This window comes from Taudactylus pleione, unplaced genomic scaffold, assembly GCF_031769625.1.
Source record: "Taudactylus pleione unplaced genomic scaffold, aTauple2 ptg000860l, whole genome shotgun sequence".
In the NCBI taxonomy this organism is placed as follows: Eukaryota; Metazoa; Chordata; class Amphibia; order Anura; family Myobatrachidae; genus Taudactylus; species Taudactylus pleione.
This window is the reverse complement of record NW_028285262.1, coordinates 797,501-813,976: the sequence shown is the minus strand read 5'-3', so window position 1 is coordinate 813,976 and position 16,476 is coordinate 797,501. Positions and strand designations below refer to the sequence as shown.

The 16,476-nt window shown below is 46.1% G+C and overlaps 1 protein-coding gene across 2 annotated transcripts in view; it reads left to right on the top strand.

Moving 5' to 3' along the window:
* The window catches only part of RPS6KC1 (ribosomal protein S6 kinase C1), a 194,056-nt gene that overhangs the window by 21,220 nt on the left and 156,360 nt on the right, over positions 1-16,476 (top strand). For both annotated transcript variants that reach the window (XM_088458853.1, XM_088458852.1), the window contains exons 4-5: positions 12,420-12,535; positions 13,920-14,010. In XM_088458853.1, the coding sequence (XP_088314979.1) occupies positions 12,420-12,535; positions 13,920-14,010 (207 nt within the window). The remainder of the gene's footprint in view (positions 1-12,419; positions 12,536-13,919; positions 14,011-16,476) is intronic.

Below are 16,476 nucleotides of genomic sequence, written 5' to 3'. Positions count from 1 at the left end.
GCAGTCAGACACCTTACACATGGAGTTATCTGCCCCACAATGTCTTATGGCAGCCATGAACACAGCCACTGACTCCAGATCCAGGTATTACCAGCACACCTCTAGTACCTTTGCCAGTGAGCACAGCTGCTGGTGCAGGGTACATACATGGATCTCCCTGTCGGCGATATGTGCTACATATACACTGCAAGTCTCGCTCTTTTTATACCGTCAGTCGGTGACCTGCACTGCTGGGCCCAGGCTGTTCTGATGGACAATCCTGCTGCAGGTGCAGCCTCACCAGTGCTCTCCTACACCTAGTGCTGGTGATTATACTGTATAATTACTGTGTATCATCACTGCAGCCTCACCAGTGCTCTCCTACACCTAGTGCTGGTGATTATACTGTATAATTACTGTGTATCATCACTGCAGCCTCACCAGTGCTCTCCTACATCTATAACTGGTGATTATACTGTATAATTACTGTGTATCATCACTGCAGCCTCACCAGTGCTCTCCTACACCTAGTGCTGGTTATTATACTGTATAATTACTGTGTGTCATCACTGCAGCCTCACCAGTGCTCTCCTAAACCTAGTGCTGGTGATTATACTGTATAATTACTGTGTATCATCACTGCAGCCTCACCAGTGCTCTCCTACACCTAGAGCTGGTGATTATACTGTATAATTACTGTGTGTCCTCACTGCAGCCTCACCAGTGCTCTCCTACACCTAGAGCTGGTGATTATACTGTATAATTACTGTGTATCATCACTGCAGCATCACCAGTGCTCTCCTACACCTAGAGCTGGTGATTATACTGTATAATTACTGTGTATCATCACTGCAGCCTCACCAGTGCTCTCCTACACCTAGTGCTGGTGATTATACTGTATAATTACTGTGTATCATCACTGCAGCCTCACCAGTGCTCTCCTACACCTAGTGCTGGTGATTATACTGTATAATTACTGTGTATCATCACTGCAGCATCACCAGTGCTCTCCTACACCTAGTGCTGGTGATTATACTGTATAATTACTGTGTATCATCACTGCAGCATCACCAGTGCTCTCCTACACCTAGTGCTGGTGATTATACTGTATAATTACTGTGTATCATCACTGCAGCCTCACCAGTGCTCTCCTACATCTAGTGCTGGAGAGTTATACTGTATAGTTACTGTGTATCATCACTGCAGCTTCACCAGTGCTCTCCTACATCTAGTGCTGGTGATTATACTGTATAATTACTGTGTATCCTCGCTGCAGCCTCACCAGTGCTCTCCTACACCTAGTGCTGGTGAGTTATACTGTATAATTATTGTGTATCCTCGCTGCAGCCTCACCAGTGCTCTCCTACATGTAGTGCTGGTGAGTTATACTGTATAATTATTGTGTATCATCACTGCAGCTTCACCAGTGCTCTCCTACATCTAGTGCTGGTGATTATACTGTATAATTACTGTGTATCATCACTGCAGCATCACCAGTGCTCTCCTACACCTAGAGCTGGAGAGTTATACTGTATAATTACTGTGTATCATCACTGCAGCCTCACCAGTGCTCTCCTACACCTAGTGCTGGTGAGTTATACTGTATAATTACTGTGTATCATCACTGCAGCCTCACCAGTGCTCTCCTACATCTACTGCTGGTGATTATACTGTATAATTACTGTGTATCATCACTGCAGCATCACCAGTGCTCTCCTACATCTAGTGCTGGTGATTATACTGTATAATTACTGTGTATCATCACTGCAGCATCACCAGTGCTCTCCTACATCTTTAGCTGGTGATTATACTGTATAATTACTGTGTATCATCACTGCAGCGTCACCAGTGCTCTCCTACACCTAGTGCTGGTGAGTTATACTGTATAATTACTGTGTATCATCACTGCAGCGTCACCAGTGCTCTCCTACATCTAGTGCTGGTGATTATACTGTATAATTACTGTGTATCATCACTGTAGCATCACCAGTGCTCTCCTACATCTAGTGCTGGTGATTATACTGTATAATTACAGTGTGTCATCACTGCAGCCTCACCAGCGCTCTCCTACATCTAGTGCTGGTGATTATACTGTATAATTACAGTGTGTCATCACTGCAGCCTCACCAGCGCTCTCCTACATCTAGAGCTGGTGATTATACTGTATAATTACTGTGTATCATCACTGCAGCCTCACCAGTGCTCTCCTACACCTAGTGCTGGTGATTATACTGTATAATTACTGTGTATCATCACTGCAGCCTCACCAGTGCTCTCCTACACCTAGTGCTGGTGATTATACTGTATAATTACTGTGTGTCATCACTGCAGCATCACCAGTGCTCTCCTACATCTAGTGCTGGTGCGTTATACTGTATAATTACTGTGTATCATCACTGCAGCCTCACCAGTGCTCTCCTACATCTAGTGCTGGTGATTATACTGTATAATTACTGTGTATCATCACTGCAGCCTCACCACTGCTCTCCTACATCTAGTGCTGGTGAGTTATACTGTATAATTACTGTGTATCATCACTGCAGCCTCACCAGCGCTCTCCTACATCTAGTGCTGGTGATTATACTGTATAATTACTGTGTATCATCACTGCAGCCTCACCACTGCTCTCCTACATCTAGTGCTGGTGAGTTATACTGTATAATTACTGTGTATCATCACTGCAGCTTCACCAGTGCTCTCCTACATCTAGTGCTGGTGATTATACTGTATAATTACTGTGTATCCTCGCTGCAGCCTCACCAGTGCTCTCCTACACCTAGTGCTGGTGAGTTATACTGTATAATTATTGTGTATCCTCGCTGCAGCCTCACCAGTGCTCTCCTACATGTAGTGCTGGTGAGTTATACTGTATAATTATTGTGTATCATCACTGCAGCTTCACCAGTGCTCTCCTACATCTAGTGCTGGTGATTATACTGTATAATTACTGTGTATCATCACTGCAGCATCACCAGTGCTCTCCTACACCTAGAGCTGGAGAGTTATACTGTATAATTACTGTGTATCATCACTGCAGCCTCACCAGTGCTCTCCTACACCTAGTGCTGGTGAGTTATACTGTATAATTACTGTGTATCATCACTGCAGCCTCACCAGTGCTCTCCTACATCTACTGCTGGTGATTATACTGTATAATTACTGTGTATCATCACTGCAGCATCACCAGTGCTCTCCTACATCTAGTGCTGGTGATTATACTGTATAATTACTGTGTATCATCACTGCAGCATCACCAGTGCTCTCCTACATCTTTAGCTGGTGATTATACTGTATAATTACTGTGTATCATCACTGCAGCGTCACCAGTGCTCTCCTACACCTAGTGCTGGTGAGTTATACTGTATAATTACTGTGTATCATCACTGCAGCGTCACCAGTGCTCTCCTACATCTAGTGCTGGTGATTATACTGTATAATTACTGTGTATCATCACTGTAGCATCACCAGTGCTCTCCTACATCTAGTGCTGGTGATTATACTGTATAATTACAGTGTGTCATCACTGCAGCCTCACCAGCGCTCTCCTACATCTAGTGCTGGTGATTATACTGTATAATTACAGTGTGTCATCACTGCAGCCTCACCAGCGCTCTCCTACATCTAGAGCTGGTGATTATACTGTATAATTACTGTGTATCATCACTGCAGCCTCACCAGTGCTCTCCTACACCTAGTGCTGGTGATTATACTGTATAATTACTGTGTATCATCACTGCAGCCTCACCAGTGCTCTCCTACACCTAGTGCTGGTGATTATACTGTATAATTACTGTGTGTCATCACTGCAGCATCACCAGTGCTCTCCTACATCTAGTGCTGGTGCGTTATACTGTATAATTACTGTGTATCATCACTGCAGCCTCACCAGTGCTCTCCTACATCTAGTGCTGGTGATTATACTGTATAATTACTGTGTATCATCACTGCAGCCTCACCACTGCTCTCCTACATCTAGTGCTGGTGAGTTATACTGTATAATTACTGTGTATCATCACTGCAGCCTCACCAGCGCTCTCCTACATCTAGTGCTGGTGATTATACTGTATAATTACTGTGTATCATCACTGCAGCCTCACCACTGCTCTCCTACACCTAGTGCTGGTGATTATACTGTATAATTACTGTGTATCATCACTGCAGCCTCACCAGTGCTCTCCTACATCTAGTGCTGGTGCGTTATACTGTATAATTACTGTGTATCATCACTGCAGCCTCACCAGTGCTCTCCTACATCTAGTGCTGGTGATTATACTGTATAATCACTGCAGCCTCACCAGTGCTCTCCTACATCTAGTGCTGGTGATTATACTGTATAATTACTGTGTATCATCACTGCAGCCATTGGATTCACCCTGTATTCAGCAGTGACACCTGGATAACAGTGGTACAACAGGATCTCACCCCTTTTTTTGGGCGGGCATCTTATGACCTTCTTTGAAAAATTGGGGCTGCGCCAATGCTCTTACTGTCCCAGGGCACCGCAAAGACTAGTTACGGCTCTGGTTATTACACACTGCCAGCTGCCCCCCTGTAGGCAGAACAGTCCTGACTTGGGCGATCTGTGCCTCAGTCCCACTTGCAGTAGAAAAGTTGGGCGGTACAGATGTGTCCTCATACATCAATCATTTTTGCGCTACATGGTGCGAGATTCCGGGCACGCCTTAACTTAAATGCTCCTCCACAGGTAGCGACTCCAGAGTACATTTTTCATTTTAATTCGCTAATCGTGTACTAAATACCTATGGTTAGTAATTTTTTTTTCATTTTTTTTTTCAAGTAATTAGTATAAAGTAGCAGATTAAGCATAACGATATATGGCGCAGATCACGCGTATCGGACCTCTGTCTTTTGCCTTTTTTTCCCAGATTTTCCTGCATCTTAATTTGCTATTTTATATACTACTTAGGATTAGTAGTTTTGTTGCAAAATAATTGTTAGAAAGTAATAGATTAAGAAAGTGTCATGGCGTGGTTAAGTCGCAAAGAACGTGGTGTGCCGAACGGCGCTATTTGGCGTTAGTTGAGGATAGGTTATGTGGACTCATCTGTCCCAAATAACCACTGCGATGAAATAGATGCACCTGGCACTGAATGGGTGTCAGGGAGGTGGCTGAGGGGCAGCCTGGCACTGAATGGGTGTCGGGGAGGTGGCTGAGGGGCAGTCTGGCACTGAATGGGTGTCGGGGGAGGTGGCTGAGGGGCAGCCTGGCACTGAATGGCTGTCGGGGAGGTGGCTGAGGGGCAGCCTGGCACTGAATGGCTGTCGGGGAGGTGGCTGAGGGGCAGCCTGGCACTGAATGGGTGTCGGGGAGGTGGCTGAGGGGCAGCCTGGCACTGAATGGGTGTCGGGGAGGTGGCTGAGGGGCAGCCTGGCACTGAATGGGTGTCGGGGAGGTGGCTGAGGGGCAGCCTGGCACTTGATGAGCACTTGGCATGCCCCCTGGGTGTGACTGGGCAGCTGCTGTCATATAGCCACATACCGATCCTGACTCATGGGTGTGAGGTGTGCTATGGTAATGTACTGGTAGTACCGTCATGTAATCTGGCGCTGATACCTTATTGTACCTTACGGTAAACGAGCACCATTGCAGATCCCATTTTTCTTAATAATTCAAGATGGGAAGAAGTAGAAGCCGTTCTCTCTGCCGCAAATGCTCAGGTCAGAATGTAGGCAGGTAAAACGCGTGTAGCCGGTGCTTCAATGAGCCGATGATTGTCTGGTAACTGGCCGTCTGCATCAATGGTTTCTCACGTTGCTCAAACATGGGTGGTACATAAAGGAGAAGGGAGGGGGGGGTAAAGGGGGAGAACGGATGGGGTACAATGTAGAGGATGAACACAATAGGAGACATACACTGCACTCAGACTGTAGATTTCCTAGTAATGTTGAAGGGGGATATAGCTATGAGACCGGCGGCCGCGATGCTGCTGGTCTCACCGACGGGAATCCTGACAAGGGACTTAAGATAGGTGTCAAAATGCCGACACTAGAACGCTGAAGGACGCCAGGCCGTACGGGGTAAAGCTGGCCACACATCTAAAGATTATCTGTCCAACCAGCCAACTAGTTGATTGGTTGGAATGAGAATCTGGTAACGTATGGGAGTAACTGATGATCAGCAATTTGCTCCTAAATGCCAGAAAACAGATGAAAATGGCGTCAGACAAGTTTGTTAAATGTTTGATCTAAACAATTTGTTCAAATAACAGTTTTTGTCCATTTTCCCGCATTTGGGAGCAAATTGCTGATTGTCATTTGCTTTCATACATTACCAGATTTTCATTCCAACCAATCAACTAGTTGGCTGGTTGGACAGATAATCTTTAGATGTGTGTATGCAGCCTAAGTCCGGGGTGCCCTTAGCGTTAGCCGAGGGGGGGAGGGTTAGGTTTAGGGAGCGTAGTGGGGTTAGGTTTTTTTTGGGGGGGGTTTAGGGATTAGCACCACTAGGGGAGTGGGTTAGGGTTAGGCACCCCTAGTGTGGGTTAGGGTTAGGCACCCCTAGTGGGGGTTAGGGTTAGGCACCCCTAGTGGGGGTTAGGGTTGGGCACCACTAGGGGAGTGGGTTAGGCTTAGGCACTAATGGGGAGGGTTAGGGTTAGGCTACAAGAAGGGAGGGTTAGGGGGAGAAGAGGGGAGGTAAGTATAGTTACCCGACCCCTGTCGGGATACCTACCATCGGGATGCCACTGCCGGTATTCTGACAGGAGGTATCCCGACAGCTGGCATTATACACACATTCCTTTGGAGGCATATGGACTATGGCAATTCTATTGAGTCCTCGGTTGTGGTGATGACAATGCGGCTGTTCCATTGCGTGAACGCCTTTCAGCTTGCGTGGCGTATATATGCCAGTAGAAGCATTTTATTATGGGATAAGGTGCTACGCTGAAGTCAGATATTTTATAACTGTTGTGTATCTTAAAAGTAACTTTTTTTGGGGGGAATTCGGGGTTAATGGATATTTCCAGTGTAGAGCAATCTTACATCTGTAAGAACGTGGGATTTGGAGTAAAGATGTCGGAGCGCCAATTTGTGTGACGAGGGACGTATTGACTTGTTGGTGACCGCGCTGGCTAGGATGAAAATCCTAAATTGCTGGGCAACTCCTGAAACATGGAAAATGTCTCCCACATCACTGTAATGCTGTCGGGATAAATTAAAGCACTTTTACAATGGATAAATATCAAAGTGATTTATTTGCACATAAGAATTTCATCCCAGGGTTTCTGGTAGTTGTTGTGATGAATTTCTCTGTCTAATGCAGAGATCGCCCTCTAGTGGTTTTACAATGTATGACACTTGCATTCTAAACCCTGAAGGATTAACAGCGTCTAATCTGTGGGTACCAACAAATGTGCATTAATTTATGAAGAAATTAATTATTCATAACATTTATACTTTATTGAAAATATTAAAGTGCAAGTGCACCCAATATTAGATATTCTATAGCAAATTAGGGTATTACTGAATTAAATTATGTACATGAAATAACTGGTGTTTATACACCTGCTGGCTGCTGATGGCACACAGGGGGAGGTGAGAGGCTGCTGGAAGGATATGGGGAGCTGAGTTGCTGGGGGGGGGGCATAATGTGTAAGGGGCATTACTTTGTAGCATAATGTGTAAGGGGCGCTACTATTGTGTGGAATAATGTGTTATATGGGGCACTAATACAGTGTAGCATAATCAGTAAAAGGGCATTACTGTGTGGTATAATGGTGTAAGCGGCATTACTGTGTGGCATAATGTATAAGGGGCACTACTGCATGGCATCATGTGTATAAGCGGTAGGACTTTGTGGCATAACCTGAATGGGCTCTGGGTGGGGGCAAATGTATGTGTTTCTTTTTACCTCTGGGGGGCACTTTTAAGATCTTGCTCTGTGACCCACAAATTTCTAGTTACGCCCTTGCATGCAAACACAGAGGGCTGACTAATATCACTTTTATACCAAAGTCCCAGGTCTGACCCAGCATTCGGAACACATTTCCAACCCGGGACAGACCCCTTTTGCAATGTGGCGCCGACCCGGGCATAGCAGGGTCTGCAATGGCTCTGCTATTCCGGCGCAGATGAGCAGCGCTTCTTCCCCTCTCTCTTACCTCTCCGCAGTGGTCCAGAGGCAGGGAGGGCGGGTGGGGCACGCTGGTCGGGCCGGTCCTGGTTGCAGTGGACAATTGGTGATGATGTCATCTCCAAGCGCCACTGATGCCGACCAATCTGGTAGCATGCGGCACGATCCGGGTCATCGTGACCCGGATGGCGCCGTTTACACTGCAGGGTGACATGTGAATGACCCGTGGCCAACCCTGCAAGCTACCCTAGTTGGGTCCCTGGACCCGGGTGGATCCATTTACACTGACAAAGCCCCTGAGTTGATGCGCGTTCATGTGCATCAATTCGGGATTTTTAAGTCGGTGTAAAAAGGGTATAATATATATATCATCACTTTAAAAAGGACTAACTCTGGATATAATATGGAGTCATACCCCATTCACGCTGCCATCAAGTAACCCTCATCTCCAAGCGCCAGCTTAGCAGCGATGGCAGTGACGTCATCTACCTGGCATTATTGCCGGGTCGAGCCGCCAGTCTGAAAGGGGTTTCAGGCGGGTCGCACCCGGGATCGATGTGTGCACAAATCCTGGGTGCGACCCAGCATTAGCGATGTGAAAGGGGTATCCTAAAGATTGACACTTGCTCAGACTGTGAGGTAAAATTATACTTTTGAAGCTCTCACACTTCCACTGGAGCCAGCCCCGAAACTTGTGTAATGTAGGAGTGTCCCCATTTTTAGGGATTGTGTGACAGTGTGTGGTCCTGACAAAGTTCAAACCTAGACGAAAACCTAATCTTGGTCAAACTACCCCACCATGCCAAAATTGGTGGAGCTAGGTCTTAGAGAACACAGTACATGAGCATGCTGTCTGTTCCCATATCTACAGTATTTGTGTCTGTGGGTGACAGGTCCACTTTAGAACATCTCACTGGCCTTGATTAACCACCCGTGCCATGGAAGCTGGACCCTGGCTTCTCCAGGAGCCTCTGAAATACGTAGGGGACAAATCAACGGCTGCTGAAACCTATGGTGTTTTCCCACATTGTTTGATATCTGGGAGATACACGTAGGGCCATATTCAATATGGGAGCGAAAAGTCCGTGCTGGACTTTTCACTCCACATTGCAGGTTTTCCAGGGATAAAGTATTGGGCGCGTGCCCGTTTTATCCCCGTATTCAATTAGAAACCAACGAAAAACGGGAGTCGGCGGAAAGGTAAGTATTGCCCAAAAACAGAAATTTTCGGGAAATATTCCAGGGACCCCCCTAAAGATGTTTAGACACAGGGGATCACTAAGGGTACCCCCAATTTTACCAGCTGAAGGAAGTCGGGGTTTCTAATAACCGCGGCAGGTGCATATTTGCGGCAATGAAGAAGGGGTGAAGAATAGCACTTACATTTTTTTTTTTTCTTTTTAAATAACTATTCCTATCTAATTTGGGGTACATGAAAATGGGGGTAAGCATTTCTTTAAGTCCCTAAAATGATTTTTAAAAATTCTGCAAAAATGCACCTGCTGCTACCACCCGCAATGAAGAAAACACCTGCCACATACTTGGGGACCCCTCTGAATTTAATTTGGCTATTTGAGAAGTGTGTTCTCTTTTTTTTTTTTCTTTTTTTTTCTACCCCCAAAATTAAAGTAAATTTTTTGGGGTGTCCCGATTTTTTTTTTTTTTTTTTTTTTTTTTTTCTACACAGTTTATTTTTAAATGACATTCCCAGGGGAGCAGGCTATTATTTTTTTTTTTTTAAGCCTGCACCCCTAAACCGCCGGTGCAAAAAGTCTTTGAAAAAAAACGGGGATAAGTTTTCACCATGTGCAGAATTGGGGTTGAATTCGGGGATAATTCAAACATGCAAAAATGACGTCATTTCGCTGCCTAATCGAATGTGGCCCATAGTAGGAAGCGTGTGTTCTCTCCACTCCCAATGGCTGTCAGAGAGCAGCGCTGTTCCAGCCGGCTTGCAGGAAACAAACGCAGGGCTCACGGTTTGCGTAGTAATGATAATAGATCCTCTTTGTCTTATCTGCACATTCAGGCCCTAGCCATGGGGGGGGGGGGGGAGATAACAACATCAGATTGTCAGTTATAAATCAGGCATAACCCCTATGTAATAACATGCACAATGTTGTCCTGTTGTCTTATCCATACTTGCAGTGCTCCCAGGGCAATTTATTTCCTATGAGAATCTCCCCTTATCTCGTCTGTCACGGATGCTCTTCCCAGTGTTTGCCCAAATTACTCTCTGCAGACCCAGCGGTATGTGCTTGAGCTGGAGAGGAAAAGCTGCCACTGTGAGTGTTATTCACACTCATTGCACGAAGGTGTAATAACTCCGCACTGAGCCATAACAGCCAATCAGGCATTTGTGCTCCTATGCTAATGTGCACTACGCCATTAAGAAGCGGTTTACTGATTGGCTGCTCATTGTTATAGTGGAGTTTTTGAGCTATGAGCCATATTCAATTACAGCGGACCCGCGATACTCTTTCGCCTCCTAGACTTTCCGCCTACATCGCATCTTTTGTAGGCGGAAAAGTATCGCGGCCGTGCCCGCTTTACCCCGTATTCGATATGGAAGTAGGCGAAAACGGGACCCTGCGAAACTTGAACAGGCGGAAAGTACTGTCAGAATTAGGGAAATCAGCCTGACACCCCACAAAAGATGCTCTGACATGGGGGTTCCCTATGGTACCCCCCGACTTGGCTTGCTGAAGGTATTTGGAGTTTTTAAACGGGCTCAATAGCTGCTAAATAGCGTTTTTCTATACGTGGTGCAGAACAGTATTCAGGAGGTTTTTTTGCAGAAAATAAGTTATCCCAGCAAATTTGGGGTACGTGAAAATGGGGGTCAGCATATTTAAAAAGTTGCTAAAGGTAAGTTTAAAAAATCATGAAAAATCCACCTGCCGCAAACACCTGCAATGAAAAAAACACTTGGGGACCCCCCCAGAGTCAAGTTCGCTAGTTGTTAACTTTGTCCCCCAACTTTTTTTTTTTTTTGCCCCCAAATTCAGTCATTTTTTTGGGTGTCCTTTAAGTGTTCTTTAATTTTTTTTGATACAGTTTACCTTTGGAACTACACATCCCAGAATGCACTGCCATAGTTTTAGCATGCTGTTACATCAAAAAGGTGGCAGTGCATGCTGGGATGTGTAGTTCCACAGCAACTGGAGGGCCAAGGTTGAAGACCCCTGCTTTAGATGTAAGCTCTCCTGAGCAGGGCCGTCTTCCCTCTTGCGCTTTCTCTTCCCTCGCTTATCCCATCATCTCCTTCCCAATGCCGACAACCGCACCAAACCTTTTAGGCTGTGCCGCCCGGCTGCTTATATGGGTGCTGTGACGGCTGATGCAGCAATGTTTATACACTGTGCCCTTGTCCTGCAATGTTCTGTACTGTACAGTGTGTACCCAGCAACGGCACGTGGCGATGGAATGAGATATTGCGCTGGCCGTAAACTTTACGCAATCCTGTGTACGGCCGCGCGATCTCTATCCATCCATGCTGAATTTAGCGGCATGTCGGTTGTTTGTTGCATCGTCTCATCTGCACAGCGAATGGGACGATGTTATGAACGACCGCCATGCACACGCAATCCAGCGTACACACTATACCAGGGCTTGACAAATCCCGGGGGCCAGGTCGCCTTGGCTGCCAGATTTTGCTGCCTGGCTACCAGATTTTGCAGTGAGGGAGGAGGCAGATCCTCATCAGCTCTGGCGGAGATTCGTGCCTATATACGGGAGTGCACGTGCTGAGTGTCGCCTGTGGTGACTGCTGTGCCTCTGTCCGTCCCGGCCTATGCCGACGACTCCTCTCCATCCTGGCCTGCTCTGACCCATGCTGTCTGTCCCAGTCTACGCTGATCCTCCTGTACGTCCTGACGGTCTACTGTCGCCTATCTCCGGCTGCATAGAGCTCCCCGGTAATAGGGTCTATTTGTGGCCAATGATTGCGGAGCGGCTTCAGAGGGATAGCGGTGTATAGAAGTGCAAACGATAGGGCCGGATGATGCACCCAGGGGACAGGAATTGGTCCTTTGCAGTTAGATGACGTTTTTAATATGCACCTACTGTCGTAACAGATCAAATGGTTACCTGTCTGTTTAGTTACTTACACCCTTGTGCCTCCGTGTTTGTCAGTCTCCTGTAATAATGACATTTATTGTGGAGTTGAAACAATAGTGATCTTGGTTTTATGCATTATAACTTCCATTGCGCTCACGATGTGGTCTCTGTACCTGGGAGCTGTCATCTTCCTTGCAGCCATTGTGTTGTGTGTTGTGTCTCAGTCAGTGATGTAACACAGTATCCCTCCTCTGTGATTTCTAATGAGACTCCTGTATTCCAGGGAGGTTTGACGATTGTGTGATTGAGGAGAGACGCCAGTGCGCCGAGGATTTGCTCCAGTTTTCCGCCAACATCCCAGCGCTCTATAACAGTGCTCAGCTGGGGGACTTTTTTAAGGTAAATAACAATAATTCTATAAGTATTTGGGGCCTGTGCTTGTTAATGTTGCCGTATTAAAAACAAGAAAAAGTTTTTTTTGTCTTCTGCCTTTTGAATATAATATTTGGTTATGTCCGAGAAACTGGAAATGATTTTACTCTCCGGTGGATAACACTGGACACGTGCCCAGTCTTTGTGGCGTATAGCTGCGGTCTGGTTGGCAGATGACCCAGCACAGTGGCCATCCTACTGGTCAGGTGTTCCTGAGTTATAATCCCTTGGTATATGGCATGCAAAACCAGACTTTGGTAATAACCAGACCCTCAGAAAAGCTAATTTGAGGATAATATACATCTAAAGGGGGTCTCCAGTACTAATTGCAGTTAGAGAGCTTCCATTTTTTTCCTATTGCTAACTTCTCTATGACAGGCTGTAAAACCTGCCACACACTTATCCAATATGGCTTCCAGCCCTATCCCGTGGATTCAGCCGTTCAACACTCCGGACGAGAGGGCGAATCACTTCCAGTCCACACCGGTGCATATGCGTGTGGTCGGAAGACGATTGCTCACACATGGCGTATACAGGCCGATGCGAGCACCCGCTGACCAGACTTATAGTCCTATCCTATAATTACCCATAAGGATCCCGGTCAGATAATTTATAGAACATTGGTGACTCCATTGGATCATCGCCAGTATCCCAGCTTGTGTGCGCAGAGTAAGGTATACGTTTGTGTTAGCAGGTATTTAACCTGTAGCCATGGGTGATTTCTATTTACACTTCATTATTATTGTACCTTCTAGTTAGCAATTCCGTTGTCACGGAACAGGTGAAATAATCCCGCTAGCAGTCGGGTAAATACAAATGTAAACGTTCAAAGCCCAGTGTCCACATGCCCAGAAAAGTCTGCGGAAAATACTTTGGATTAGTTCCGTTATGTTACCACATGCTCCTAATTAGAAGCACACAGTAGTCTGTGTATTATAAGCAGCGTACTGTACATCAGAAATGCAGAATCAGAGCGATCACTACATCAAGATACAGAACAGATGCACAATGCAAAAATGAATGAATTCCATTTACCGGAGACATAACGAGCAGAAGTTTGAGAGCAGCTTTGACGAGACGCTTACTATAAGGATCATTACTACACTTTCCAAGGCCAGTTACTACATTGCAACTGCTCTGACGGCAGCACGAATGATACAAGATGGCTGATTCTTGCCAATTGTCTGGCGCTATCTTACTGGTTTGATATTCACAGGAAATTCTGCTTTTGTCAGCCATTGTCAGTCCGTGTTCTCCTTACCTCCATTCTCATGTCCTTTTAATTGTAGCTTTAAGGATTGCATGGAAATACCTGTGCTCGGTAATGCCTGACGGCGTGTTCTCCTTGCAGGGCGGAGAGGTGCATGATGGCTCTGATCTGATTGGCCCAGTAGAACCGTTTGGAGATTTTCCTGACAGCCTCTCAGACTGCAGCTCTGATGGTGAGTGTAATATCAGCCGACCTCTCCCTTTCCCAGGTGCATATTGTTACCGCCATTTTGTCCTTACCGCATAGCTCATTCAGGGTGGTTTTTTTTTTTACTTGGTTGATTTTCTCCTTTATTGCTAATTTATTTTTTTAGGTTTCCTCGTCACTCACCCCAATATTCAGCTACATTATACTCCTAGAACTATGCAATATAGAACATCATTTTGTTTAAGGTCAAGTACACATGAACATTTGTATACTGGGGCAGCGCAGTGGCGCATTGATTAGCTTGCTGTTTACCAGTCCTGGGCTCCATTCCCGCCAAAGCACTATCTGTGTGGAGTTTGTATGTTATCCCTGTGTTTGTGTGTTTTTTTTTCTGGGTGGTCCGATTCTGTCCCACAATCTCAAAACTTACTGGTAGGTTAATTGGATTCTGACCAAAATGAACCCTAGTGTTTATGTGATAGGAATATAAACTGTAATGTACGTGTGCTATATAAATAACTGGTAATAAATAAATACTGCTCACCCACCCCCCCCCCTACCCCAGAGAGACTGATCGCTGATCTCTGGGGACACGGCCTCTCAGGGCACACAGGAGCGTCGCAGTGGTGGAGGGCGCGTATTGGCTTTGTCCCTGCTGCGTCACCCGTTGAGCCTCCTGTGCGCTCGGTTCCTGGAGGGGAATAAGCTCCATGTGGGCTTCCATCTCCCCTGCATTCAGCAGTACCCAACGGTGTGAACGTCCATAGGGCAGATGTAGAACGAGTACTGCGCCAGCTTGCACAGCGTCTGTAGGCGTGAATTCGCTCTGCGTGCTCAGGAAGTGAACGTGCCCATATGTGTCTTACATTTTATTTTGAGTGGTCTACGCCCACTGCACTACCAACTATATATATATATAGTTGGTAGTGCAGTATCTATCTATCTATCTATCTATCTATCTATCTATCTATCTATCTATCTATCTATCTATCTATATGTATGTAACACCCCGGGGGAGGGCGCATTACTCTCGGGGTGAGTGGTGTAGCAGATATCTCCTTACCAGTTCCCCAGCTCTGGATGGTAAGTATTCGATACAGGCAATAGGAAACACTTAAAAGAAGTATTTATTTGACATATTTTATGTGGTAAAAGGCAATTTTCACATCAACATTTCACGGAATACATTAAATACACTCTTTCCCTGAAGAAAAGTTTATTAAACAGGAACACTTATTTCCTTGAGCTGAAAAGGAAGCTGGTTAGCACCTTCTCCTAACAAATGTATATGCAAATGAATACAACAGCTTTATTATTCTTGTATTAAACTAAACTAATATGCGTGTCCCTCTATCACACTTAAGTCAGTTAAAACTCTGGCCGTTAACCCTTTCGCTGGTGCACATTTGAAGTTAAGTAGATTGCTCACAATTTCCTAGTGCTGGAGAGACAATGGCCCTCATTCAGAGCCGTACGCTCTGAGCAGAGCGCACGCTCTGCATGAGGGCCGGGCTCCTTTTTCATGGAGCGTCCTCCTGGACGCTCGTATAGCTGTGGGTCACCACCCACAGGCTATACGAGCGTGCATTTTGATGGCCGCGATGGTCGTGACCATCGCGACCATCGAAATTGCGAGCCGGAGCCTGCGGTTGAGGTTTTCAACCGCAAGCTCCGGAGTGATTTTGGCTCTATCAGAGCCAAAATCACTCCCACTGACATCACTAGTGATGTCAGTGGGCCGGCTTCTGACGGGAGGCGTTCCCGTGGGAACGCCCCCGTCAGGGAGGCACGCCCCCGGCACGCCCACCAAAGGGGGCGTGCTGTCAATCAACATTGACAGCACGCCCCCTTTGATCGGACACAACGAGCGAAGGAAAGTCCTTCGCTCGTCGTGTCTGGCGCATGCGCACGACGGAGCTCCCTCCGTCGTGCGCATGCTCAGTGCAGACCATCGACCCACTTGCGAGCGTACAGCCGCTCGCGAGTGGGTCTGAATCAGGCCCAATGTTCTTAATAATATTATTTCCCTAAAGGATGCTATCTGCCAATGATGTTGAGGACTTGTATGTTGCAAACCCGGGTTTGAGGATATCTTTAGTTCTCTACAGCCGATGCTTATTATCCTGGTCTCAAACTGATGTCTGATTAAACTCTGGACATTACTACTAAGTACTGAGTTCTGTAGTATTTTGTATTGCCATAATGCAGTTATAATAGACGATCCTTTTTAGTGAATTGACAGGACCTACACTCTGTTTGCAATTTATGGTGCATACACACGATCAGATTTTTTCTTCAGATATGGACGATAACGATTTAAAAATCGTTCAGTCGTTCATATCTGAAGGAAAATCGTTCATATCTGACATGCCTGAACGATGGACGATCAACGATGCGCGTTTCCGTTCGTCAGATAACGATATCTGACATCTGATGGGTTTGCAGTCAGACTTGGACGATTCCATTCATTTTAATGCAGTCAAAAATCGTT